Source organism: Aythya fuligula, chromosome 2, assembly GCF_009819795.1.
Source record: "Aythya fuligula isolate bAytFul2 chromosome 2, bAytFul2.pri, whole genome shotgun sequence".
Taxonomy (NCBI): domain Eukaryota; kingdom Metazoa; phylum Chordata; class Aves; order Anseriformes; family Anatidae; genus Aythya; species Aythya fuligula.
In genome coordinates, this window is record NC_045560.1 from 45,990,422 (window position 1) to 46,017,655 (window position 27,234).

Genomic DNA, 27,234 nt, shown 5'->3' on the forward strand with positions numbered 1-27,234 from the left:
GGAGCTGAACTCAAGGTTTCACAATCTACAGCTGTAGTTATAGAAAAAGGTTTTTATATTGTTTTCTTTCTCATTTAACTGGCCTCTTTGAGTCAAAAACAGTTTACATGAGGTTCACCCCTTTACATTTCTCGATCATTGTATTTCTTTTATGACATTTGTCCCTTAACAGAAGTGGAGAAATTAGCATACACCTTTATTCATTTATATCCACAGAGTTACCTGTGCTTTGTGTTGGTTTGCTCTGAGCTGCAGTTCTTATATTTTAGCAGATTTGATTGATTCAGTTTTTCTCCAAACTAGTCTTTCAAACTTTGACTTAGTCTGCGTAGTATGTTTAACCTTTTAAACCAGCACTATTACTCCAGAGAATTAAGCTTCAGGAAAGCCTGATAAAATGTGTTCTCCTTGTCCTTCTTCATTTATGTCACTGTGGTCAATTCCTGTGACTTTTAGACAGAGATAAACTAAGTCTGCACTGTGAGTAGCTGAGTAGCTTTTTAGATCCTTCTTAGACATCAAAGAAACCACACAGGAGGGAGGAACAGGACAGAGAAAGCAAGTGAGAGATGGTGCCTTGTCAGATGTCTGAGAACCCCTGAGAGAAGCCCTAAGTAGATACCTAATAAAGTACAAACCCCTGCCTCCCCTTGACATCCTTGACCCTCTTTTTTAAGGTTTCTGGACTACCGTCTCCAAAAACCTCATGAAGACCCTAAAGGGATCTCTTTCCCACACTCAGTCCATAGTATCCTCAAAAGATTTTAAAATGCCAAATGGAAATGCCTTGCTTCGGACGTGATGTGGTTCTACCCAGTAGACAGCTAAGCACCACACAAATGTTCATTTACTCCCCTGCCTCCCACAGTGGGGGAGAATTGAAAAAAAAAAAAAAGAGTGAAAAACTCATGGGTTGAGATAAAAACAATGTCGTAAGACAGAAAACAAAGGGAAGAAAATAATAGTAATAAAGATAAAAAAATACACAGAGCGAGTGATGCACAATGCCATTGATCACCACCTGCTGACCGATGCCTAGCCACACCTAGAGCAGCAACAACCTCTCCAGACAACTCCTCCCAAGCTGTTATTGCTAAGCACGACCCCATAGGGTATGGGATGTGGCTCTGGCCAGTTTGGGCCAGCTGTTCTGGCTGCGTCCCCTCCCAGCTCCTGGTGCACCCGCAGCCTCCTGGCTGGCAGGGCGGTGTGGGCAGCTGGAACAGCTTTGGCGCTGCGACAACTAAAAGGTCGGTGTGTTGTCAGCATCACTCTTTTCTGAAATCCAGAACCCAGCTCCATACCAGCTACTGGGAAGAAGATTAAGTCTATCCCAGCTGAAATCACAGGGCAGGGTGCTGCTTTTCTTTGATGGAAATCAAGGGAATCACAGCTTCTCAGTTAGCTCTCAGACTGGGGGGAGAGTAAAATGGGAAAAGCTCAACCTGTGTGCCTTGTCAACCCCTCTTTGCTTGGAGGACTGATCAGGGTCTTTATTCCATAAAATTATAATTTTTTCTCTTCCTTCATCACTTTTCCAATGAGCTCTTGAAAGGCTGGTATCTTTGCATCAAAATGCAAAGAATATACTGCTGCTGCAGTATATTCTAAGATTATATTCACAGTACCTTACTTGATATTAGAGCCCCTATACAGTCTGTGCAAAGAGCTGCTCTTTAAAATTTTTCCAGTACACCTGTATTACGGTCCTAAATTGCTGTCAGACTTGGCTGACTTAAATCATGCTTGAAGATTCCTACATCTCTTCACTGATGAAAAAGTAAGAGGGAAAATGGAAGAAAATATATCAGTTCCCTCACTGAAATATGGGAGCATGCTATATTTCTGAGCTCAGCTTTCAGACTGTAGTCCATAATCCTGTCCCTGATAGTGGTGACAAAAAGATTCAAGAAATGCTGCCTGAGGCAGCAAAGAAATACCTTAATCACATGCAAAATTTAATCCAAGCCTCAGTCACTAGAAGTGGACTTATATTTCTTAGCTTGAACTTCCATTAATTCCAATCTTTTTCTGTATGATTTCTTACTGTCTTATTAGAAGTAGTAGCAATGGAATGGGGAAATGGTCAGTTCAGTGTTTTCTCATAACCAGATGGGGGCATGATTGACTGTCCTAAACGTGGTGTCACTTTACAGCTCAAGGGAGATCTCAGATCAGAATTGTGTGAGCAGAGGGCAGCCACCTATACAGCATGAGTGCATGCTCACCACCAGACTGTGGCACAGATTTACAGCCACAGCATCACCTCATACCAGGAGGACAAGATAAGACCGTGCTAAAGCCTCCTTAGTTCTCCACCAGTGAACCTGTACCTGCACAGCTGCTGCATTTGATCATTTGAGGTGGCAAGCATGGTTAATGATGAGAATCCTAGAAAAAAACAAACATGAAAGGCCATGCCCTGAAAGGAATTTCACTTTGCAATCTTTATCTTCTAATGAATTGTCTCTCGTTATATAAACAATCTTGCTTGCTTGTCCCATGCTGCTTTTTTTTTACAAGCTCTGTCTATGCTGACTATATTTTTGTCACAACATATTAGCACTAGTTTATGCTTTGCTCCCAAACATAATATTTTCCAGTGTATTTTTAGTACTTTATTGAAATTTGAGAAAAACAGGCGCTTGAATCATGATTTCTTAGAATTTTCCAAAAAGGTGTCATAAAAAAATTAAGTTTTCAATGCATAATTTGTAAGCAGTCTGCCTATTAAAATCAACAGTCATTTTTAGAATTTATTTCTGAAGTCTGACTCGTTTGCCCTGCTTCGTTGTCCCCACTGAGCACTGTCTGTTACATGTTACTTAACCTGCTAGAGGCATTAAAATCTTTCATGATCTCACACTATACGAAGAATAGGCAACAGTCTCAAACCTGTTGTTGGACTTGTCTGTTTTTCATCGAACTTTTGATTCTGAAATGCGCTCTCACAAAAATCATAGGATCATAGAAACAGAATCACTTAGGCTGGAGAAGATCTCTCAGATCATCAAGTCCAAATGCTAGCCTAGCACTGCCAAGCCTACCACTAAACCACATCCCTCAGCACCACATCTGCACATTTTTTAAATACCCACAGGGATGGGGACTCAATTACTACCCTGGGCAGCCTGTTCTGATGCCTCACAACCCTCACCAGCTGGGCCCTAAAGGTGGACAAGAGAGGTTGGACAAGACAAGGTCCTCCACAGAGAGGTTGAATAGCTATGACACTTGGCGGCCCAAAACCACAGACACACCCTGGCAGCGGGTGCCTGGGCTGAGACTTTATTATCACTGCCTACAGGAGATGTTCGGTTAGCTCTACACCTACTCCAGATAAGCAGGGCTTCTGGAAAATCCGATTTGATCAGATCTTCTGTGTGCCTGTAGGCGAGTCCAGGCCCCTTGTGCTGTTCGCCTGCTTCTGGGGCCATATCTTGGTGTTGTGCTGTTCCTTGATGCTGTTAGGACAAGACCTTTTTTTGTCTCCCTCTCCTCTGCCCTGCTTTCCTCAGTGGCTGTCAACGTGCCCCTGCAGGACCTGACTTCTCATCCAGTCCGAAGCTCCATCACACCAGCCTGGGACTGGCCATCATCCTGCTGCGTGACCTCCTCCTCCCTGAGGAGGTGAACCTCATCAAACCTCAGCGTTTTACCACAAAATTGAAGCTATTGTTCAAAAATAAAAGGAATGGTAAATGGTTTGGTATGGCTTGGGATGTCACCTATGATGGTTTTACGTTCAGAGACGACTAGGAGTTATGTTTAGCGGCATGACACTCGTAAAGACATTCCAGAAATAGTAGCGGGTTTTATTCCTCACCTGCGGGGCTCAAGCTGATGTACTCTAAGTGTGCAGCCATGTTCCCCGTCAATTCAATTTGCATTCATCAATCTCTTCTGTCCAGTGATTGATTATATGATTCATCCTGAAGGACATCGGACCATCACACTAAGGTATTCAGTAACTCAGTAGTACGGCATTTCCACATGGAGATGCCACCATTTACAAGAAGCCTGCAGCAGTCCTGTGTCTGCTAGGACACATAATAGACGCACACATACTCGTGTGACATACAAATGTCATCAGACAGAATTATGGGTACAGCAGTTTGAAAATACAGCTAACATTTTGCAGGAAAAATAATAATAATAAAGTTTAGGGCAGAATGGCAGATACCTTTCTTAGAGATACAAGATACGATAGTGCATAACACTCTTATCAAAGGCTACAGCTCCAGCAAATGCAGATCATCCTTTCCATCTGGAGAAGGGGTCTAATGAAGATGTGTACACAGACCTGATGCATTTCCTTTTCCATATGTTCCTCCCATCACATCTCATTTTGTTTCTTCTATCAACAAAATCTGCTTCCAAATTAAATTAGGGTAGCATGAGCGTATGTGCCCAGTAATCAGTAAAATATTAGTGGTTTTTTTTTGTTTTGTTTTGTGGTTTGTTTTTTTTTTTTTTTTTTTTAGAGAGACTGAATAAAGACATCCAAGTAGCAGAAACTACTTAGTTTTTGGGTTGTGTTTTGTTTTGTTTTGTGTTTTGTTTTTCTTACCAGCTTTTTCTTTCAGGCTTACAAGTTCTTTCGACTTTTATTTTGCGGTCACTGTTCAATTACACCATCTAAGAAATGAGATAAAGTATATCTAATCTTACCCAAAATTATCAGTGAGGATCCCCCAAATAAAAACTTAACAATGTAAAACTGAAAAGCAGGAAGAAGGAAGTCAGCAAAATTCTTAAGAGCAAAGCCCTTACATTTGTTAGATGTAAACTTTTGAGGAAAATGGGGACAAACATTATGTACCAAATTCTGCCTTGGACTTCTGCCATGGAGACTAGTAAACAGAAAAAAAAAAAAAAAAAAAACTTTTACCCATTTCACAAATTAGAGGAAGCTGGATTAAAAAACAAAACAAAACAAAACAAAACAAAAAAAAAACACTCTAAGAGACACAAGCATTTTTAATCTGGATTAACACTGCTTCTTCACAATGTTGTTTATTGGCAGTGAAATCAAGGTAGGTTGTTTTTTTGTTTGTTTGTTTGTTTGTTTGTTTTCCTAATATTAATCTGTTTTCTATTTGTTTCTCTATTATAAATTTTGAAATTATTAATTGCAGCACATACTAATTTCATTGCTATGGTATTATGTTTGTTTGGGCTTTCCCTGAGTTGCTATTGCTGATCTAGCTATGCTTCCTGATATAGCAAGGAGGAAGAGAGCATTGCTTCCTTCTACTGTTTTTATCCAGACTTCTGATGTGTTCCGCCCTAGTTTACATTAAAAATAAATAAATAAATAGATAAAATTAAGAAGTAGTGCAGTAGATTTTACTTTTTGGTCATAGCTATACATCCCAAAAAATTCCAGCAGAGAACCCCATTTTTTACACAGGCTTTTAATTCTCACATTTTGCTGTTTCCAGTTGCATTTACAGTATACACATTCTCCGTCTAGAGGTGCTGTTTGTGGCTAGCTAAGCTGTGAGCCAGGAGTACTCCCCGTTACGCATGTATATCCTGGACCTTTGGTCAGCCAGGCTGGGAAAATCACACACCAAATTTCTTCTCAGTGAAAACCAGGTCACAGAAAGAATGGAGAGAATCGGTACAATGACAAGGTATACACCAGGAATCAGAAAACACTTCAGAATGCCAAAGATTAGTGTATAATTGTATAATTATATAATTATATATGGTCTATAATTATATACAGTCTATAATCATGCATACCTCGTGGTAGTGTCCCAGGAAGTAACATCCAGGTGCCTTCTTCACTCCCATCCACCTGGTTTCTACTCCCTTCAAAAAATCTGGTATCAGGATAGGTTGTGCTGCTATTGTTGTATGCTGATTGTCCTGCTGGCACAACCTTGTAGACAGTTCTGCAAACCTGACTGCCACTGGAAGGTTGGTGCAGTTTTGCATATCAGCCTGTGTATCTGCTAATGCCACCCTCCTCCATTTCAGTGGTGGGCCCCACCTTCCACGATCAGTCATTGCAGACTTAAAACACTCAAACTGAGATTGCTCTCACTGTCATGGTAATTAAAAAACTGCTCAGCTATTATACAAACTTCTCCCAACCATGGCATTTTCAGAATGAAATACAGCTCCTAGTAGGCAAGTGTCACCAGAATGTGGGTACAAAGCAATGCCTTTGACTCTTATTTCTAGACAAACATCCTTGTTTTGGTCTAGCTGATTGCTATTTGTATTCCAAATACACCAGAATTTACTGGTTTGTTTTTATTTCCCCTGCTGTCTTATTTTTTTTCTATACTTTATAAAGATGCAGTCCTTCTCAGGCCACATTAACCACAGTAGCCACTGGAAGTTCAGTAGGTACCAGTAGTTGAAAACAGCTGTAAAACTTAACTTCAAAATGCAGCAGTATCAGTCTGCTGTGCTGTTTAACCTGATCAGCATCATGTCATTCACCTGTCACTTCATTTCCTTGTTGTTTTTTTTGTTAACTTGAACAAGATATGGTACGAATTTATCGTTATGTTCTTTGCATTTAGCCCTGTTACAATTTTTACTGGAAGGAGTGATATTTTGGAGCTTCTTAACTAAAAGTCTCTGCTATGTGCTTAAATCTTTTAACATCCTGAATATGTTGAAGCGTTTGTACTCTGATCTTCCTATTACTCTGGCTATTACTTTCTTAGCCTCCGTTAAGACTAATAAAGTCATCCTCACAAATTTTGCCACCACTTTTCCATATTTGTCCATTTTCATCTACTTCTCTTCCTTTACACTCCATTTACCTTTATTTCATGTAAGATACGTACACGTAAGGTCACAGTTGGGTTAGCAAATAAGAAAGTCATAAAACAGGAACACCCCCATGCACTGGTTACCAGAAATTTCACTGCTTCTCTTTGCCACAGACCAACCAATGCCAGTGATAATAAATCCGGTGGTTGGTTCTGAGTATTGCTTAGCGCTCACTGATACCATATATGCACTTTTTCTACATTTCCTTTTGCCCTTTAGGAAGTCTGCCAGTGGCCTGACAGTCAGCACAACCTTTTGCTGCGTGGGGAATTCCTCCCCCCATGCTTCTGAATGTGTGGCAGCAGCATCTCCCGGCAGAAAGGTTGGGATCTGTCCTGTCCTGTACCTAAACTAATCTGTTTGATTGGGTCTATTTGTCAAAGACACGCAGAGTTTCCTTTGATAAGCATGCCGTGTGGAATATAATGCCTGAGACATGCTTTCTCGTAAGTAGTTCAGTGCCAAACGTTTTGAACTTCTAACAGTTTCCATATAGCGGTTCTAGATTTGTTTAAAATCAACATTTTACTTGTAGCATTCACAGGGTCTTGAATCTTTGGTTTTCTGGTGCTACTTGCACATTCTCTCAAATGCTTGCTTTTGTTTCCTCAATATCTCCCCAGAGAGGGTCAGATGCCTCCCAAGCACTGCAGTGGTTCTTCCTTGCATTAGTGTCTTCTCTGTTGTAATTACAGTCCTGGGGTGTCCTGCCATTTTCTTAACTTAATTCTAGTTCATCACAGTTTCTGAATCTCTGCCTGCTTCTCTAGCTCTTACACACATATATATTGCATCATCATCTCAATCCTTTCCCTGCAGATCTTATTATGGAACATTTGTGTCAAAATGTCTATGTATTTTGTACACAAAAATTCTCCCCACCTCTCTGCCAAGGCAATTTGCCCTTTTTCACAGGGCCTGGGATCTTGCTAAACCCTCCCTGGGTAGCTCTGTCCTGCTATGGCCAGACTGCTTGAAGTCTTGCTACCCTATGTCGGAGCTACCTGGCCTGCAGCTACACCACGCTGCAGCCCCATCTGACTTGTCAAGATTCACAGCCTGCAACAAAGCTACCTAGAGCATATTAATGCCTTGCTTGTCTCATTGCAAAGCTGCAATGAAGCTGAATGATTTCTGCAATGAATGTGCAATGAATTCTGACTGATCTGGATTCATCCTGCCAGGGCTGGATGAATAACATAACGTAACAATAAGCTGATCCTGTTGGGTTGGGTTTGGTTTGTTTTCCTGTCAAGACAAAAGTGCCATCTTCTAGTTCCCTCCTGTATTCCTCCCTTTTTCCTATTTATAACTGACACAGCCCTCTTTCTCCTACCTGACAGATGTCGCCTATTTAAAATATGTGCCCCCAAGCTTTTCCCAAAGCCCATTGGAATCTGCTCTTCTCAAACTTCCTGGTGGATAAAAGCCATGCCAGCACAGTAGCTTCCGGACTGTGCAGACCATTCCCTGCTTGGTTGTGTGGTTTGCTTCATGTCAAAGTGTAGTATTGTGAGGGTTAAAGTCCATCATTGCAACTTTTTTCTACCTCCATTCTGAGAGCAGAGCTGATGCCCTTATACTTGCAAGAAGAACATGGGCTACAAGGTATACCTCACTTTTCAGACAGATTTTATTAGTTTCACTTCATTAACACAAAAATAGGAAGGAACGTAATTCCAACAAGACAAGCATTCAAAGTTCTATGATTCTATGAAAATAAAGCACAGCATTAGAAATACCATGGCTACAGCAGGCTTTGTATCACACTGATCTAATTTATACTTTAACATTAAAAAGGTGCTTTCACTTTTGTGCAGTAAAATGTACAAAAGAAAGGAAAAATAATATTTCCAATTAAGAAAGTTTACTGTGAGCATAGTTTTGGTCTTTCCTTTGTATATCTGTGGCTATTAACCTCACGGGGGAGCAGTCAGACAGGTCATCTCCCCCAGATGCCATTTAAATCATGTCTGCTTCTGACACAAGTGTCTCTTTTCCCCTACTGTCCAATGAAGGATCTTGAGGAGATTTGCTGTCAATGTAGGCATCTGTCACATGCCTAATGTTAAGTGGTGTGGAGTCCCTTCTTCCATCCTCATGTTGCCTGGAAGTTAGTCAAACCTGTCCTTGCAGATTTCTGTGAGCAAGGCCTTGCTTGCATGCATGAATGGTGTCCCTCAAAGCAAACTGTTCACTCACATAAGGACTGTTCACCTGCACTTCCTTACAGTTTAAAGCAACACCTTAAAGTTAGTATCATGTCCTAGAATACCATTTTCTTTTACAGGAAAGTTCCCAGTAATGGCATAAATTTATGGCCGTAGGACACCAGTGAGTAATGGTCTCAAGTCTTCAGTAAGGGTGCAGTCCTGATTGCGGCACCAGAGGCAATGAGTGCTCTTCTCCTGGGAAGGCAAGGAGTTGTATCTCCCCTACAGTTGGTTGCTTTTGTAGTTCCAAGGTTTCTGTCTTCCTAGAAGTGTTTCCCAGCTAACAGACTTGCTGTGCATGTCCAGGACATGTTTGTATCATGCAGGAAACTACCCTGACATGCTTTCTGCATCTGCCACACAAAATCTGCCTCTACACATGTGATTTATATATCCAGAACTAGGGAGGCCTCCCCTCAGTACTCAGCTCATGGTCTCCAAAATCCTCCAGAGGGTCCTGATATTTTCATACAGAATCCTGCACAGCAAATACCAAGGTAATTTTAATTCTGTCCTTGCAGATCTTTGCTGATGTACCTCTATTGGACAAATGCTGATTTTCTTGGAAGAATATGATATGTTTTTGTGGGGTGCACAACATTGACTTCTTTGCAGTCAGTAAAATCAGTGTGTGCAGTTACGTGTAAAACTGCACCCACAAAAATCACAATGTTATCCATTAAACCCACTTTGGAAAATGTTGTCAACTGAACACTGATATGGTTGGCATAAAATTAAAGACCTAAAATAAAAACACTAAACCTTAGCCTATAGTAGAAAGGATTGCGTTTAAAAACAACTACACTATTAACTAACAGATAAATCCGTGGGTTAAATGGCTGCAGCAACATAAAGGTCAGTCAACTCTCCCATCAGAGGAGAGATGTTTTCTTGTTATATTTCATATTCATCCTTTTTGTGGAAACATCTCTTATTCATGTAGGGAACATAAGGGAATGAGGAGTAAAGTGAAGAAGACTGAAAGCTTCCCACTACCAGATGGCTGGCTATGTTGCAGAAATACTGTCACTTCCAAAAGCAATCAGGATTTTAGGTGTTTGCTTAATGGTATATACTGAACAGGCACATCAATCCTCAAAGCTTCCTCCTGATCTTGTGTTGTTCACATAGCTGCAAATGCTTCTTGCAAGATGATTTATTACTCTTTAGTCTCTTCAACATTATATTCCCCCCCGGTAAACCTCATGAGCATTTGTTCATCGGACAGAACTTGGTCCAACCACCAGAATAAAACTATTCTGGGCCCTATTCAAATCTTGATGTGATCCAGCTATGGCATTAACAATTTTTGGAAAAATGGTAGATTCTGTTAGTTTAAGAATATAAAAAAATATGTAATCCACGGGATTAACCACAAGAATTGAGGGTCATGCAGTTTTTAGTAGTGCTTGACATAAAGTTCTTCAATAATGTCATGCAGTCCTTAATGCAAATATTTACTAGCTAGTCTTTTGATGTATTTTTACAGTCCAGTAGAGATGTCATGTTCTGCAGTGGATGGTGTGAATGTGGAATTAACTCTTTCTAACTTTTCACGATAAAGAGATGGACATTTTTTGCAGAGGTGAGCTGCAACATACTTTTGGAAAAAGTTATAAAGATATTTCCTAAATTTTTCTCCAACAAACGCATAGATTACAGGATTGATACAGCAGTGGATCATTGAAATTGTTTCTGTCACTTGGATCGCTTTCTCCAGTTTACTTTGGGTTTCACAATCTGGGTCAAAAAATGAACTTTGAAACGTATGCAAAAAAGAAGCAATATGGAATGGTGTCCAGAAGATGAAGTAAAAAATCATGATCACAAAAATAAGTCTGACAGCCTTCTGTTTTTTCTCATTCCTACATCCCAATAATGTTTTTAGAATTTGAGAGTAACTGAAAATCATAATGAACATTGGAATGACAAGTCCCAGGATGTTCATCTTTAAAATGTAGGAGTACTTCCAATTTATTGAGCTATCACTTGGAAAATGAGCACTGCACGTATACCGTGAATTTTCCTTCTGAGTTTTGTGAAATACTATCCCAGGAACAGAGGCAAGCATAGCAACAGCCCAAGTGACAATGCTGGCGAGGATGCCGTAGGTAACTGTCCTCGCTTTCAAAGCAAACACTGCGTGCACTATGGCCAGATACCTGTCTATGGTCAACAGGATTATGAAAAAGATGCCGCTGTAGAAGCCGAGGAGGTAGACACCTGAGAGAATTCTGCACAACGCTTCCCCAAAAATCCAGTCATGGACAGCATAATAGGCCCAAAAGGGAAGAGAAAATATAAACAGCAAATCAGAAATTGCCAGATTGAGCAGGTAGATGTCAGTCATACTCTTCAATCTCTTGTATTTTATCAGGATAAGGACAACGAGCACGTTGCCTATGAGGCCAAATATTACCACCAAAGAATAAAGCGGTGGCAGAAGATTAGCTGCAAAGTGCTTTTCCTCCGTCCCCATGCATGGTGCTGAATCGCCATAGTCAAACTCTGTTGTTGTAGCCATGTCAAGGAAGCCTATAGTATCGTTTTCCATGGTGTGTTGGTCTGGAAAGGAAGAGAAGGGTGGTTAACTGCAGGAAACTGCAAGCTTGGCAGTCAGGGTAATGAAACACAGTGACAGGGCCTGGCCACCTCATCATTGTGCCAGCCCCTTCTGCAGCCTCACCCAAGGAAGAGGAGGCAGCAGGGAGGTGTAGGTATACGCCCACAAGGGCGCTCTGACGCTGATAAACCCTCAGTGATCACTGCTTGTTGAGGTTACTCATGGCTTTGAGCCTTGAGGCCTCTGGAAGTGGTGTCAGTGGAGGTGTAGAAATGCCCCTTGGCAAGGGGAGCTAAACGTACCCAGCTGGAGAAGCAGCAAGTTGACGGTGTTGGTCTGCAGGGTGTTGGTCAGGCCAAGGCCATGAAACTGGTCTGGTCCTCAGTAACTCTGGAATAAAAATGTTGTGGAGCCCTGTGTTGTGCAGGTTATGCTGAGCACACTCAGTTGATGACCTGCCGGGAAAATCACAACAGAAAGAACTGGTAGGCAACACCTTCTCGAATGGCATAAATGGTTTCAGTTGCTGTCAGCATGGCATATAGACCAACTGCCAAAAGAAAGTAAAAAATTACAGTGCTGTGAATTTTTAGTTCTCCCAGGATTTGATTTAAACCTCTGTTCAGGCTTTTACTGAACTAATACCCCTGCTCAAATGATTTCCTGATTCCGTATTTTATTTTATTGAAGTCACAGTTCTGACGATCAATATGTGGTGTGGCAACTTCACAGCAGTTACAACACAGTAACTGAGGAAGTGCAAGGGCTGCCCAAAATCTCTGTCCCCCTGATTTTGGCTGGGGGGCTGTGAGAGGGAGGGAGCTCCCCTGAGACGGAGGAGTCCCAGTCTAGGAGGTAAGTAGTGCAACAGAGCTGTGGAAGTCCTTGGCCACTTCTGTTACCGTGCAAGCAGGTAAAGGGATGAGACTTGGATGCCACCAAACCCTTCCCCTCCTGCCACCACACCTGCCCCTCTTCCCAAATCCCTGGCAGGACTGGGAGCCAGATGCTGAAGTGTAGGTTTGTGTAATTTGGCCTCTGAAAGGCTGAGGAGATATGTCTTCTCACGGGCTCCTGGAGAAAATAAAAGAATTTCTACATGTCCTGTGAGGAGCTGGGAATAGGATTTTGTGGAGACAGGTGTAAGAGGGACCTAAGGTGCTTCCCAGTCACTAAGTGGGGAAATTGATGCATTTCATAGCCACTCAAATAGAGTTACTTGCCATTTGGGCAAGTACCTACACTTTTTTTTTTTTTTTTTTGAGGCCTGAAGGGGGTATCATGATGACTGCTTTCATCAGGCGGTGAATTTTCATGGCAGAATGATGCCTGTTCTCTTGACAAGGCAGCAGACTGCTTCTGAAACAGAAATCTTCAGGTCCTGCGCCTGTCCCTACTTGCTGTGTCATCTCTGACCCCTCACAAAACGCAGCAATGATTGCTCCTTTCCTGTTTGCAGCCCTGCTCTGCACTTTTTTAACAGTGGAGAGGTCTGCCCTGTGAGTCTGCAGATGTCTTTTGCAGAGACCACATGGTAAAAAACATCACTTCAGTCTCTGCACTCGAGTTCTGCAAGACTAAATGTAGCTGAAGAGCTCAGCCCGTGGTTGGAGTGACACTGAGGCAGGCTGCTGGTCTGTTTTTTGGTTGAAGCTCAATTTAATTACCGTAGTCGTCCATTTTGAGCTGTGGCTTTTGTTATCTAGTTTGGAACTTAGTTTGAGATGTAAAAACATCAGAATATAATTGTGGGAGTAACAGAACTGAAGGTAATTGGTTCTCTTGTGATGTGTCTTCTTTGTTGTCCAACTCTTACCTTCTCTGATGGGTTGACCCTGGCCAACAAGAAGCTAAACCCCAGTCCAGTCACTCACTTACACCCCCCCACAGTGGGACGGGGGAGAGAATCAGAAGGCCAAAAGTGAGGAAAACTTGTGAATTAGGATAAAGACTGATTGATAGGTGAAGGAAACAAAATGAAAAAAGAGGTGATGCATTTGCCACCTCACACTAAACAAACTGATTCCCTACAAGCCTTCCAGCAATACCTGCTTTGATAAAACTCCAACACAGTTTTATTGCTGAGCACAACATTATATGACAAGGAATATCTTTTGGTCAGTATGGGTCACCCGTCCCAGCTGTAGTCATAAATGCAAAACACAGCGCTGTGTGAGCCAGGCCCAGTACAGCTACCCTCTGCCAAAATGCAGCTCTTTCCCTGTACAATGTATATTCATGCTGCCCAGAAATACAGCATGTGCTGTGGTTATTTTGGTTTCTGTCTATGACCTGATGGGAAATCTCCGAGCTTTTGCATGGGAGAGAAGTCAGATCCACCTCTTCTCAACAAGCACAAAACATGAAAATGTTTTCTGAAATGCTTTCTAAAACACTCCTTATCCTTTGCACACAAGCAAAGTTAATCACCAAGAGCTCTTGAAAACTGATCTTGCTAAGAAATTATATTGGAACAAGCTGTTTGCATTTCATTTCTGATTCATTTATCTTTAACCATTTTTCCAGTTTTCATTCTCATGCAGAAAGGAATGTCTTCGCTGGAAGCTGTAGCCCTTGGCAGTAAGTCTGGCTTTGGCTATGAAAGGGTTTGGTCACGAGCCTTCAGAAATGGGTGTGTTAGCAAAGGGATCTCAAGTTTTATCTCTGTTCTTGTGCTGTGAGTATAAACAGTCTTTTTCTGATTCTGATTTGCGGGCTTGTGATTGTTTGGCTTATTTCTTCTGAAATTAAAAATATTCAGGAAGTCTTAAGGATAAGGATTTTCATTTGCAGGGCATTCTTGCTGGCTCGATGGACTGCATGAGGCCATCACTAACCCACCGTCCTGCTAACACCACAGAGGACTGACTCACAGTTTCAGAGTAGTTTTGTTTGTTAACAGAAATTCTAGACGTTTTCTGCCAAAGCGGGCAAACAAGTCAAATATAAGCTTGAAATCTAAGAGAAGGGGTATTTTCTTTTCAGTTCCCTCTAAAGCATCTAAATACGAGTAGTTCAATAAGAGGCCACTCTTGCTTCCCCTCAGAGGACTGGTTATATTCTGAGTCTCCAAGAAGTTTGATACTCTGAAGTGTGACCAAGCCTTGTTCCAAGTACCTGCTCCCTGGGAAAGAGATGTAAGTGAGGCAGCCACAACAATTTGCTCCAGGTCTGCCAGACAGCCTGTGGCTATAACAGCACATTTCTGGGGCCTTATTTTATTAGGCCCACTCTCCCACTGGCTGTATACCCAATAGTATACCCTTGTGATGGCAATCTCAATACCTACTGCCAGTCTTCATAGCTCTTGTCAAAGATTCTTGCAATGAGAATGTATCTTTAAATCACATCTTTCAGATTGTTGTATTTGGGTATTTGGGCTGCTTCAAAAGAAGCCTTGCTAGCTTTTGAGTATTAGCTGTTATCTTTACACTATCACCTTCTCCTACAGGAGTGTCTAGGTGCTGGTATGATTATCAGGCATTTCCATTCAAGCTCAGAAAGCCCCTGCCCTGCCACACTGATTCATTTGGAGATGGCAGTCATCACAGCTCGCTGAGCCTGCTGTGCCCTGAGTGGGATTTGGACAGGGTTTCCTCACCAAAGTCATAACTAATAGAGGAACACAAGCACATGAATGGAGCTGCTCATCTCAAAGCGGAATGGCCCTCAAATTCCCTTTCCCTTTCTAGGGCCCAAGACAAGGTTTTTCTTCTCAAAATGCTACTCCTTGCTCCCCTCCTTTTCACGAATGGCAGTTTGTCACACAGAAAAAGAAATAACTTAATGACTGGTGGTCAGCTTAAAGGTATGTCAGCAGTATCGAGGGCACTTTGTGAAGAGAGAGAATTGTGTCATAGCACTGATTAAAACCGGAACCTAAATGAAGAAAAATAATACCCTACAAACAGCACAACAGGCATTGTAAGAGAGGTGACCATTGTTTCCTGCAAGCAGCTCTATCCCTTCAGCATTGCCTTGGTCTTTCCAGAAGGAGTCTCTGGACAAGCAAAATAGCAGAGTAGTCCATGTGTGGACCAGAGATACCTCGGGAAGCAAGCATTTGTTCACACTTTTCTTGAGGTACCAAGAAAGCTGAAGGAAAATGTAGAAGTACAAACTAAATGCTATTTGTAAGACTCTGAGCTGATACTTTCCCTCAAACACATTGTGGCATGTGATAGAAACCACAGGATTTCTTTCCAGGATATCACTGGGGAAAGACAGTCCTGTCCAAAATCAAACCTCACTTTGGAAACCTCTTCCTCTAGCAGCTGAGCATTAGACACTTCTTCCCTTTGGAGCTGCTTGCCTGACACCTGATTATTTTTTCCCTTCCTGCAGAACTTTCAAGCTAAAAATATGTTTTGGGCTGGAAAAACAGACTCAATTCTCTATGAATGCTCAGGATCCAATTGTTTCCATTTCCCATAAAAACAGAAAGGCAGCCTTCTGAAAATTCTGAGCTCTTCTGCAGTTAGTTCTGCGGTTGCAAGACAAAAGAAGTAGGTGTTTTTATCTAAATAAATGTACAGTGAGGGAGTAGCATCAGCACTCAAAATAAGCAATCTGAGAAAGAGAAACCAAGACAGGTATTACATGCTTTCCAAGCAATTGTTGCTACAGCTGTATATTTAATATACCGAATGAAATATATATGTATATATATAATATTTGTTCTTACACTATTGTAGCTTTTTTGCTGATGCCCAAGTAGCAAGTCTCGTTTATCAAAGCAGAGGTGTGAGTGGTAAAATTTCAGCAAAGTACTGATGAATTTTACCCATGTAAAACTTCATTGAAAGGCAACTGCAAGCTACTGGCTGGCCATAACACTGGTACCTGTAGTTGTGAGATAGAGTACAGACTTTCTGCTTGCTCAGAGATATCACCTTAAAAGAGGAAACAATCCCAAAGAACCCTTCATAAAGTCATAATGATAAAACACCTTCAGCATGTTAAATTCTCAGATAATACAAAGAAACTGTGAATACTGTGATAGGATAGCGATGAAGGACATCTGTCGTCTGCACCTGATAGAACAAGATGTGGCTTAGATTTCAAAAGACTAGATTAAATGTGAAGGATTTGATGTCTGATCAGTTTATATCCCTAGAGGAATACATTTTCAAGCTACTGACCTCCCAGAACAGTTTCAAAAGCAAGACCCCAGACATTTCTAGAAACTAATATTCTCCACCATTTGTCCAGTTCAATTCTCTTACACTTCAAAACTCTTACACTTAGCCTTATCCTGAGCTGGAAGCTGGTTACAAGACCCAATTGCTACTAAAGACAGTACCTCTAGCAGTTCTGCTCCCACTGTCATTAGACACATAGGCGTCCCCCACACAACAAATTTGAATCTGTATTTACACATTCACATATAAGAGAAAAAAAAAGAGCTACTCACTGATTTATCAAGCTTGTTTTATCAGACCGTGTCGCCTTCGTCTTTGTGAACAAACATATAGTTAAACCCTATATCTGAAAATAGGAAACGGCACTTCCTGTGTGATCTGTTGCAAAACACTACAAGAATCAAGGGCACAGTTCTTCTTTCTGAAAATTATCAGTTTCCAACCCAAGTTCTGAACAGAGGGATGAAGTGGGTGTGTACTTTTTCTGCCTCTGCTGAAATTCAGTGCCTAAACTATTTTTTTTCTCTACAGTGTTAAGGCTAGGTGGTTAAATTCAATCATGTTCTCAGGACAGCAAGTATTTGCAGCTGCTCTAGATGATTCTGTAGCTCAGCAGAGAGTGGTATGAAATATCTGGCATACAGAATGTGTGATTTTTAAATTATATTCAGGTCTCCAAAATGACTGTTGAAACAATCCCACAAAGTTAGACTTCATTCATGTGGTCTCTTACTGACTTCTACGTAATTTCTACATGGTTCCCAGTTCTCCCTTTTGTCGTCTCTGGTGAGAAAGAACCTGTAAGCAAAAAGATACATCTAAAAAATACATCTATACCATACATTCCATGTTAGACAGCATCACGCTTGCCTCTTGTGAGTCTTATGAAGGGAAACAGGTCAGGGCCTTGAGCTAGCACACACTTCCTTGAGCTATGTAGGTCAGGCAGAGCACGGTGGTGCTGGAGCTACCTTCCCTCCAGCTGTGAGACCAGCTCATACAGTCCGCACCACACTGTCCTGTGGGATGCATACCCGTCCTTGAACACGCGTTGTGAGGTTTGGAAAGTCATTTGTAATGACTTGTGGTTCTCAGAGGCTGTTGTGTGAGGAGGGCTGGGACCTGCAGCTCGTTCCCTTTTTGATGTGGTGGCATTGCAGCAATTGAGAAGCAATAGGAAGATTGAAAGCAATAGGGAGAAAGATATAAGAATTGGTAATGCTTCAAAGGCAGGACAGGAAGTATAGCTGAGTGCACAGGCTGTCATCATGGACTTTCTTTTGAAACATTTGTTTTACCAATTCCATTGGCACCCCTACATCAACAATCCCCAGCTGCTGGAGTGACGGATGATGCCTGTGTAGGTGACCATTGTAAACCAGGACTGATTAATATTATGTCCACTCATCTGCCCCCTGAGGGGCCCTGTTAAGCTGTCATTGCAAGTTATAGCAAAACTACATTTTTGCATTTTGCAGCTATTTAGCAGCAGCTGTTGACCATTCTCCCTGCTGGGTGGCTTCCTGCAGTATTACTCAGAGAGCGTAAGGCTGGATTTTGCCAAAATTGTAGCCAGATTTTGTCATTTCCTAGAAAATCTATGTGGAGTTTCAATAGAAACAGCGATACATGACCTGACCACTAACACTGCAGGGAGAATAAAAGAGGTTCACAGAGCCGTGAGCTGTCGCAGAAGGTGTGCCTAAGCGAGACGTTAGGAAGAGGGGTCTCTGTGGTGGCTGAAAGAGCATCAACTTTTCCTGTTGATCTGGAGGGCAGTGTGCAGATTTTACTGTAAATGCAGACTGCAAAGCACTGAAAAACTTAAAGCCTGGGCAGAAGGGGCCTTCCCTACAGGAACACAGTGTGTAATAGTGGGACTCAACCCACATTTTCTCTCCATCCCACCTCCCTCTGAGCTGCAGTCTGAATTTGAAATCATGTTTTCTTTTACCATTTCCTACTCAAGATATAGGCTGATAGCTCAGCAGTTTTGTTTGTAAATTTAAACTTTTGTGGGCTACTGTCTTGGGTAAAGAAATGCTTAGCTTGCAGTTTCAAAAATCTTTGTCTAAGACACTTCACTTTTACTGCCCTATGAGAAAGAGGGGTGGTCACCAAGAGAAAGGGTTTGTCTCAGCTTCTGAGTGAAGGAGGGAGCTGAGGGGTGGGTATAACTGTCTAGGGGTACCAGAGGGAATGCTTGCTTTCTCATGCCCTCTTGTCTTGTGACACTGACACTTCCCTTTGTGTTTTTCAGAGGCTTTCTGGAGTCTGCTTTTTGTTTGCTCTATCAGTTTGCCCAAACAAAAAAACAGCTACTGCTGAAAATAGCAGAACCAACATGTAAGTGATGGCAGAAGTTTGGGAAACTTAGCAAATGCAGCACTGGAATTAAATACCTCCCATGCACGAGAAGAAAAAAGACCTAGTTGTGTGGACAGCACCCTATGCAGACAGTGCTTTCTAAACATGTGTGGACGAAGGAATTGTATACAAACCTGCAAGAATTCATATATTGACAGATTTGCTAAAATCTGAAGTCTCTCAGGAATGGATAAATTCCTGTTTCCGTTTTCTCTCTTGCTGAGACCAGTCTAGGAAAAATCCCAGAAGTCATTGTTGGAGTCAGATGCTAGCTTCACAGTCTGTGAGGTAAGCAGGGGTCTTGAGCGTGGCATAGTGGGTTCAATGGATTCTTGGGATGGAGAATGGTGAACTCATGACTTAGCATTTGAGAAAGAAAGCACAGTTTTGTACACGTTGCTTTGAAAGAGTTCTAATTCTTCATCCCTCCAGTCTTGAGTGCTCAGGTGGAAAACAAGTAGACAGTGTTTTCAAGCTGCCTGAGCTCCCATTGCTCTGACCTTTGAAAATCAGGCACAGTTTGTTTCCAAAACACTTGTGAAAATAATTTGAAATGCTTCAGAAAGATTGAAGGAGATGAAAATAAAGGAAAGAAGAAAGATTCAAAAGAGGAGACGCATGTCATATTGAACACTTAATTTTAAGCACCTGGAACCACTTTTTAAATTGTATTTAGCTAAATTATTATTATTTTTTATTGTAGAAGATAGGGCTTGTTAGAAAGGATAGGACAACCTGAAAATCCCTTTTCCAGGGATTCTGAAGAGATCCAGGAAAAAGAGTGAAATATTCATTGGTCTAGAAAGCATGCCCTGTGAGAAATCATTGGGAAAGGACTAGATAACCTTTGGAGAGCTCTCAGACTTCTTTTCTACAATTTTATTCTTAGCATGTTTCCTGTAAGGGACTAGTGAACGTTGTGAACCTAAACCAATTCAAAGAACTTCCTAGGAAGTGGAAGCAAAGAAAGCAGTTAGATAAAAACCTCCCAAACTGGGAGACATTGCTAGCTGCAGAGTGCTTGCCCTGTAAAAGTAGAGAGATGCTTGGGTTCTCCATCTGTTAAATTAGGCAGGTTAAGAAGGGAAGAAAAGAGTACATGAACTTCATTATGCTGATCAATTGAAATTCTATAAAAAGGGAAGCACTGCTGAAGAGAAGAATCAAAAAAAGAAAAAAGAAAAAATGCTGCAGCAAAACAGTCTGCGTCTTACTCAGCTGGGACTTTCTGGAAGCTGCCATAACACCACTACTGGCAAACCTGAAACAAGTGAAGTAGATGTTTTGTTTTGTAGAAAAATTTTGCTGACTCTCCTCATGCTTTCAGGGACGGGCATGTGGCAGCTTTGGTTGAGCATGAGGAGGGGCACACAGGAAGAATTTGCAAGGTCTATTATAGGTAATTGTTTCAGCGTTTCTGTGTAGTATTTGTTAGCATTAGGTAGATAATGAAAACCCTACACTGCTCTTGCTGTGTACAGTGCTGCTCTCTAAACATTTGCTGCATTATAAACATTTGCAGATGCCCATGTACAATTATACTATGGCATTTTCTCTTGAGATGTCCAACAGGTAAAAACATTAAAGCATCCACAGCTTATAACCGTACTTGGAGAGTCCTAATGTTGGTCCTTGCCTTGACTCAACTGAAAAGCTTCCATTTTATGTAACTCTTTTCTGCTTTCAGGTAAGTGCTATAAACAGTGAGCTACTTCCTGGAAGGGAAAACAGAGATAGCCAGCTCCCCTGGTTCTCTGCCTGGTTCTGCTTTCATTTCTTTCATTCCAGAGTCCTTCGAGCTACGTGTTGCAGGCTGTAGGAGTTGGCTTTCGCACCCATAGCTGGTAGCCAGCTGGCCAGTCTATGTGCTCCCTCTATAGTCAATAGATAGAGGTACGTATTTGCAGAGGGTAACTGCCTCTGTCCTAAGCTATGCCACCTTAGGAGGTTAGAATGGATCACCATATGGAGGGATCTCTAGCGACAGAAAGAGCCTAGGCAATGAGTTCAGACTAGACAGCCAGCTTTTACATTGATAAAACTGGATTAGACAGTCCAAACAAACGTTTCGGATACCTTGAATGAAATCTCTGGGACTTTTGTTGACAATAAATTACTTTTTATTTTGGAAAAAAATATCAAAGCAAATATTTTAGATTTTTGTTCTTTGGGGCTGAGCTTGTTTTTTTATCAGGTAAGCCCAATGATGCTGTCTACATCCTCTGCTGATGAAGAAGAGACCTGTGCTACGGAGGTAAAGATCAGTTCTGCTGATGAACCACAACAGATACAGGAACAGATTTACTGAGTCACTACGAAAACTGCACCCTGCTTACGCCTCTTAACATGGTATATGTTCCACATCATGTTACAGAAGTGATGCTGCAAAGGCCATCCTCCTTTTCCACTATGTCCTCATAGCCATGCACACGTTCTGAAGAGACATCATGCTTTAGAAGAGGTGGGAAGATGCATAAAAGCAAAACACGGTTGCTATTGATGGCATGTGCAAGTTGCATTGTCAGCCACTCAGGAGTCTCAGTACTGCCACACAGCTTTGGGGCGTTTCATAAAGCCCAGAGGAAGACTTGACAACTGAGATATAAGTTAACTGTGAGATCAACATATTTTTAAGATATTCTGAGTTGTAGCGAACAGGAAGAACTTTACTAGGAAATATCTACACGATTTGCCCTTCATGTGAACCTTTTGGGTACACACATCAAAAAACCTTGGTCAGTCTGCAGGAGCCATCATCCCAGAAGAGGGACTCTTACTTCACAGGTGTGCAGGACCAGGATTTATTTAATGTATGCCATCCAGATACTTCTCAGATTGCAATTTCTTTTTTTTTTTTTTTTTTTTCCCCTCTCATAATCATGTCTCTAGTTTGATTAGTGTAATACGTGATTTCTTCACAGATACTATGGTGTTGTTCTCACTGCATTTATGAGATGAATCTATATAGTTATAACCACTATGCAACAAGGAAGCTGAAGTGCCAAGATTATGAATAACATCAAGCATACGTTTGTTCTAGGAACCTGGTTTATGAACTGTTTTCCTCCAAAGCAATGCATTACGGTGGGGAACAATTCCCATGTGTTGTAGCTGCACCTTGGTACTTCTGGTTCTTGGTCTTCACCTTGGGCCCTGGAACATGACGAACAAAACCTCAGAGGCCACCTATGAAAAGCTAAGTTTACATGAAAAGGGAAGGTGCTTAATTTACTTGGTAGCAGTAGACATCAAGGGTAGATTGGATAAATTCAGGTCTGTGTACCTAAATCCCTTGGTGGATTTTGTGCCGGCCTTATGACATGCTTGCAGATTCCAGTAGTATTTCTAGCACTAGACGAGGCATCTCTGAAATGTGAGTCTTCCATGATTTTCCTTCATGGCTATCTGCAGGGCTCCTCAATGAAACTGACTCCTAAAGACACAACCAGCCCCAAATACTTTTCAGTCTGCTCAGAGACTGGCCCTACACTCCTGTGCAGCTATCTGGTAGAGTCTCCTTACCTTCTATGAATACCACCCATGGAGAGGGAGTTCAGCAGTCTGAAGCCAACCTGCTAGCCATGTTACAGCAATTTAAGGACATACTGAATCGACCCCTAATCAGCTCCCAAGAGCTTTTACTCACAGGATAGAGATACCATTTCCTTAGTAGCTTCTGTAGATAACAGAAAAACACTGGACTTAGGTAAGTCAGCAAAATGTCCTTTACACAGTCCATGGCAAACTAACCACACCACAGACTCTGTGATACCGCAGACTGTGCGGTTCTCTATCCCCACCAACTGGGGATTGCTGTGGTGTCTTCGGTACTACAGTGTGGTAAATTTTATTGTATTCTCTGTCTCTCTTTTTGTAATGTAGTACTAATTGCTGTCTCATAACAGGAAAGGAATAGCTAGTTTACATCTTGGTCCGCAAATGAGAAATCTTACACCTGCACTGTTAGCTGCAGACAAGCTCTCTGTGCCACTGTGCAAAACAATGTCATTGTTAGCAAGTATGATGTGAAGCCAGGTCCCTCTCTATCTGTCGAGCTCCCAGATCACGTTGCAGTAATTGTTTTATGCAGGTATATTTAGTGCCTGCAAACCAGTTTGCTGTCCTTCTTGGAAGAGATTAAATGTTAAGATGAAAGCAAGCCACAAAGAAGTGATAAAAATAACCTCAACTGAAAAGCCAGCTCATCAAGAGAATTCAATGGAAAGGTGTTTTTTATGCCTAGGCTGTACTAAAATACATGTATGTCAGGAGAAAGTCTTAAGTAAAGCTTTAAGTGGATCTCAGCTAAAAAGTTTCTTTGCATTGCCTGACGTGCAGTTGGATTCACCTGGAATCTCAAAACCAAACAATCCCCAAAATGTTTCTTTGGGGAATTAACATCTTACAGGGATGCTCCATTTTATAAGACTTAAAGTCTCAATGCATTTTCAATACTACTAGCACTTGTCCTCAAATAGTGGTGAAGTTTACTGTCTGCTACAGTTTTTCACACTGATGAGGGACCATTTCTTATCTCCTTGTTCCTGTGTTAAATGCATTAAATATTCAATACCCACAGAGTGCTCACCACTGACACTTCCAGCTACCATCCAGTGCTCTCCCCTCACTCAGTTCACTGAAGAGACTGTTGGGTAGGTCTGGGCCCCGCAAACCTCTGTTTATTCACTGAAACAGGGAAGTCAGTCCTGAAATGTGTCTTAACATTGTCTGAGAAAAAAGCCTAGAAAAATTAGTGCCTGAGGCACTGGACATCGGCTGCAACCAGGAAAAGCTGTTGTATGAGTGCTGTAACAAGTGAAAGCACAGTTTATCACCTAGCTTGAGAAACAGTGTGAAGGAGGAGAAGAGAATGCCTTACAAGAAGGGAAGACATACTGACAACTGTGTCACTGTGTGGGTGAGAGAGGACACCTGACTGTCTCCTCCAGCTCAAAAGAAGGAAAGGACCCAGTGGCAGAGAGAGAGAGAAGCCAAGAAGCTGGGCCTGAAAGTTATTTAAGGGTCACCAGAGTTTGAGAAGGCCTCTGAGATTTTCATGTTCCCAACTGAAAGTTGAAGGCAGGCAAGCTTAAGAATTTGGTGGTGTTATGAGTTCATTTCAGCAGAAAATTGTAAACCACAGAAAGTTTTGTATCTCATCTCTGGGTTAATTTATTAATGCATTTGGGGTTTACATTGATATAATAACCACAGAACGTATTTGGGTTATAATGTGTTTCTAATTAAAAGAGCAACACCCCTACCAGAAAGAAGACTCAGGTGTCAGGTAGCCAAAATTCTCGTCTAAGAACAAGAGGTTACACTGTATGGCCGCAAATACACAATTTCATTGATTTAGGCAGTCCATCTCTTCTTTTTTATATGTTTATCATAAATTAGAGGAGAAAGACATAAGTACGGTTAATCTGGATGTTTCTAAAACTGACAACCGACCCTGAAAAATCTTATACAAATCCTCAAAAGTATCAAGTCCATCACTAAATTCAGTGGTGGATCTCAAAGTTGTGACAGAACCTGGCTTTAAACCAATTATCATATACAGACCTGTGAAATCCCAGGCCTTCAGGGGGAGGTGCACTCACTCAGACTTGTTTTGGGTTTCCCCAGGGTGGTGCCATATCTCTTAAATTTGCAATGCTGCAACCAAGTCTGTCTACTGAGATGACAGATGCTGATAGTTGGGCTGGTCTTTGGGGCAAGTGTAATGTTCATCCTTTTGTTAAGGGGGAAAAGGAAACACCTGATATATAAATCCAAGAATTTAATGCTAGTGTAACTGAACTCTTAGTGCTCTAATCCAAACATCTTTATTAGCCCAGATCTGATTATTACAGAAATGGAAAGAAAAGAGAAACAAGCCATCAGACAAACAAACAAACAAGAATACTTCTGGACAGAAACATCTTAATGACGATAGTAATTATAATAGTAGTAGTAGTTGAAATTGTTATATACACACTTTGTAGTTTCTACCCCTTTCACAAGTGTAGTGCTTACTCTTCCACTGCTCTTCTGAGCCCTAGGGTCAGTGGCTTCACCCTGTTGGTCCCTTGTAAAAGGATCCCTCTACACCTTGTGTCCCCACTTCTCAAGGCCTCTGCTGTCATACTAGGACTGTGTACAGCATCATGTTAGAGTCATAAATATCTCTTTCTACAAGAATGACTACTTGTTACTGCCATCTATATAAAAACTGTGTTTGTGCTCCACATTGGTAAGCAGAACTAAGACAAATTAAATATAGCCACCTGCTCAGAAGAAGAACTGCTGTTGCAGCTAAACCAAGCAAAAATAAAGTTTTGGGCAGGTTAAGATGGGTTCAGGCAAAGAGAGCCTGGCCAGCATCAGTCCTGAGGCCTTGCACACTCAGCACACAGCCTGTGGCTGGTACTAGCAGCAGCAACATCATATCACTGGGTGGGCTCTGGGGCTACAGAAGATGCACAGAGAGCAGTGTCTCCATTTACAGGGTTACAGAAGTCTCTCCCTTGTCAGTGTAATGAGGCAAAACTTGGTGAATATTTCCTAAGGCAAAGATAGGAAGATATTTTAATATATTTCAATACATTGCTTATGTTTTTGAGCTGGAGACAGGCTAGAGGAACTCAGAAATGTCTCTGCTTCTTCCCCGTTCACTTGCCAGCCTTCTGTACGGGGCAGCTTTGCTCAGCTCCAGCTCTGGACAGCCAGCAGTGTGCAGGGAGACAAGGAGAAGCGGAGGGTCTGCTCTGGGGAAAGGGCTGGGGACAAAGGCACAGGTTTATCCTCTGGCCTGCTTAACAGCAGAAGAGAAATCAAGATGCTAGAGGCTTCTGAAAAGGAGGAAGCACTCCTTAGCAGAGGGAAGGCTGTGCTAAGGGAAGTGCCCCTGAGGAATGAAAAAGAGGGAAGGAAACTCAAGGCTGATGAGTATGTTATAGTACGCTGAAACCTGTGAGTAGGAGTGTTGCTAAAACAGCTCCTGGAATTAAGAGCAGCGCTAACTCACAACTTCATGTTTTCACCTCCTGTGGAGAGATGAGTGGGTTGGTCTTTCACCTCGCTGTGTTATCTCTTACCTTACAGATTATCTGCTGACACCAGGATTTTTTTAGCACTCTAAACAATGAGGGCAGAAACAGAGAATGTGGAACAAGTGAGTGGGATATTGAAGCTGGCTGACAGTGCAGCACTCAGACTGGTGGAGAAGCATGTCCAAAGAGGTGAGAGGGAAGTGGAGGCAGGAGCAACACATTGTTTGCAAGCCAAGGGGAGCCTGGAAATAACATAGCTCAGGAGGTACAAGGCCAGGCCTAGAAATGAGCGTGCAGGTGCTAGCTCGTATCCAAGTCATCATTTTACTCAACAGCAAGGAAGGCAATGAGCCCGAAGATTGCCCTTTGGGCTGGATGTTGTTCCTTTTATCAGCTTAAGAAAGCTGGAGGAAGGATCTTTTTACCCCTCAAAATGCAAACACTCAGGTTGTCCCTGCTGTCGCAGTCCAGGAATGTCCTTGTCCCTGAAGCAGGAGGAGAACCTGAATGACTCTCCAAAAGCTGGTCCTAGGTATGTTTTGGTGCATAGGCTGTAATAAGTGGAGAAGTCTGTTTATATTGCATGGTTGTGGGGACATCTGAGCTAGGTCCAGGACCAGCAGGACCAGCAGCTGTATGACCTTGCCCCAGCTAATTAGGCTCAATTTTGTCTCTGTGACAATTTCTGTGTGTGTGCACTAGCTCTGGCTGGGGTGGAGTTAACAGCCCCACAGCGCTGTGCTCTGCATGTGTAGCCAGAGCAGCCCCAGTATTGCGGTATGGCACCGTGTGGTGGTTTTACTCGGGTGGGCAGCCAAGCTCCACCTCAGCTGCTCTCTCACTCCCCCTCCTCAAAGGGAAAGGGGGAGAAAATATGATGGAAAGGGCTCAAAGGTTGAGATAAGGACAGGGAGATCACTCAACAATTATCATGATGGGCAAAACAGCCTCAGTGTAGGGAGATAAATATAATTTATTACCTATCACTAGTGGGCTAGCAAAGTGAGAAACTAAAAGCAAACAAAACCCACATTCCCCCCATCCACCCTCTTCCACCTCCTCCCCCTGAGTGGCGCAGGGGAATGGGGACTGTGGACTGTGGTCAGTCCCTAACACTT

General features: G+C 42.1%; 1 protein-coding gene across 1 annotated transcript; it reads right to left on the reverse strand.

Annotated features, from left to right (window-relative positions):
- Positions 1-8,464: 8,464 nt before the first annotated feature.
- On the reverse strand, positions 8,465-17,045 carry LOC116485366 (C-C chemokine receptor type 5-like). The gene is made up of 3 exons (XM_032180666.1): positions 16,988-17,045; positions 11,877-12,029; positions 8,465-11,576 (listed from the first exon to the last, which is right to left on the reverse strand). Exon 3 carries the CDS (start codon positions 11,563-11,565, stop codon positions 10,495-10,497), a length of 1,071 nt encoding a protein of 356 aa, XP_032036557.1. The 5' UTR covers positions 11,566-11,576; positions 11,877-12,029; positions 16,988-17,045; the 3' UTR covers positions 8,465-10,494.
- Positions 17,046-27,234: the final 10,189 nt, after the last annotated feature.